The 1,028-nt window shown below is 32.8% G+C and overlaps 1 protein-coding gene across 1 annotated transcript in view; it reads left to right on the plus strand.

Annotated features, from left to right (window-relative positions):
• Positions 1-721, plus strand: part of LOC106516022 (inter-alpha-trypsin inhibitor heavy chain H3) — a gene marked incomplete in the record, with an annotated part of 31,341 nt that extends 30,620 nt beyond the window's left edge. Inside the window, 3 exon segments of the mRNA XM_014006158.1 lie at positions 2-69; positions 178-210; positions 459-721. Coding sequence (XP_013861612.1) covers positions 2-69; positions 178-210; positions 459-706 — 349 coding nt within the window.
• Positions 722-1,028: the final 307 nt, after the last annotated feature.

Below are 1,028 nucleotides of genomic sequence, written 5' to 3' on the forward strand. Positions count from 1 at the left end.
GTCCTGTTGGCACTCGTTTTGGTCCTGTTGGCACTCATTTTGATCATGTTGATTATTCTTATTCTGCTGGTGGGTATCTTTTCCTTTAACCATGTTATTATGACACATCAATTGCTACATTTCTACAGCACTATAACACAAAAATATTTATTTATTGTGTATTTTTTTATTTTATAGGCGCTGATTTTGATGATAATACGTTTTCTGCTGGTGGGTATCTTTTTTCCTTTAACCAGGTTATGATGACATCAATCGTTACATTACAGCACTACAGCACAAAAAAATACAGAAGTTGACTCACCAGAAGAACTTTGCTTTGGCTTCATGTCCATTTTTGCTTTTAATTTTGTTTATCAAATAAATGTAATGAACAAGAAATTCATTAACTTGTACAGAAAATTGCCCTGTTTTTAAAAGTATTTTTTGACAACATAGTAATTCAACTCTTTATTTTTAAGATCGAGCACAGTTGGCATCCCCAGGTAAGCATTTTTCACAAAGATCACTTCAACTTTTAATACTATTGCATGTTGACAAACTGAAAATGTTTAACAGACATTTGAGGCAATGTCCTCTTCTATTAATACACAATTCTTTAAACAATATACGCCCCGGGATATCAAATCTTCGTTTGATCAGAATATCGAAACACATTTATAATTCTTTTTTACAGCATCCCAAGTCATRTCTAAAGAGTTTGCAATAATGAAAACTTTCGCTACATTACGTAAAGTATAACACAAAAAAATTATCAAAAAGTTACAACATATTATAAATGTAGCATGAAGTGACCCCTCTTCTCCTCTTAACCATGAGCCAGACTGACAATGAGAGTACCTTCAGGCTATAATTCATACTTGCTGTCACACATACTATCAAATTTTCTCACACATACTATCAAACTCGCTCACATGTACTATCACATGTATGTATGTATGTATGCATGTATGCATGTATTATGTATGTATGTATGTATGTCAGGGTTCGACAAGATTTCTTTTCCTTTATGTCATGTCTGCCCGACATGA

This window comes from Austrofundulus limnaeus, unplaced genomic scaffold (assembly GCF_001266775.1).
Source record: "Austrofundulus limnaeus strain Quisiro unplaced genomic scaffold, Austrofundulus_limnaeus-1.0 Scaffold35, whole genome shotgun sequence".
In the NCBI taxonomy this organism is placed as follows: Eukaryota; Metazoa; Chordata; class Actinopteri; order Cyprinodontiformes; family Rivulidae; genus Austrofundulus; species Austrofundulus limnaeus.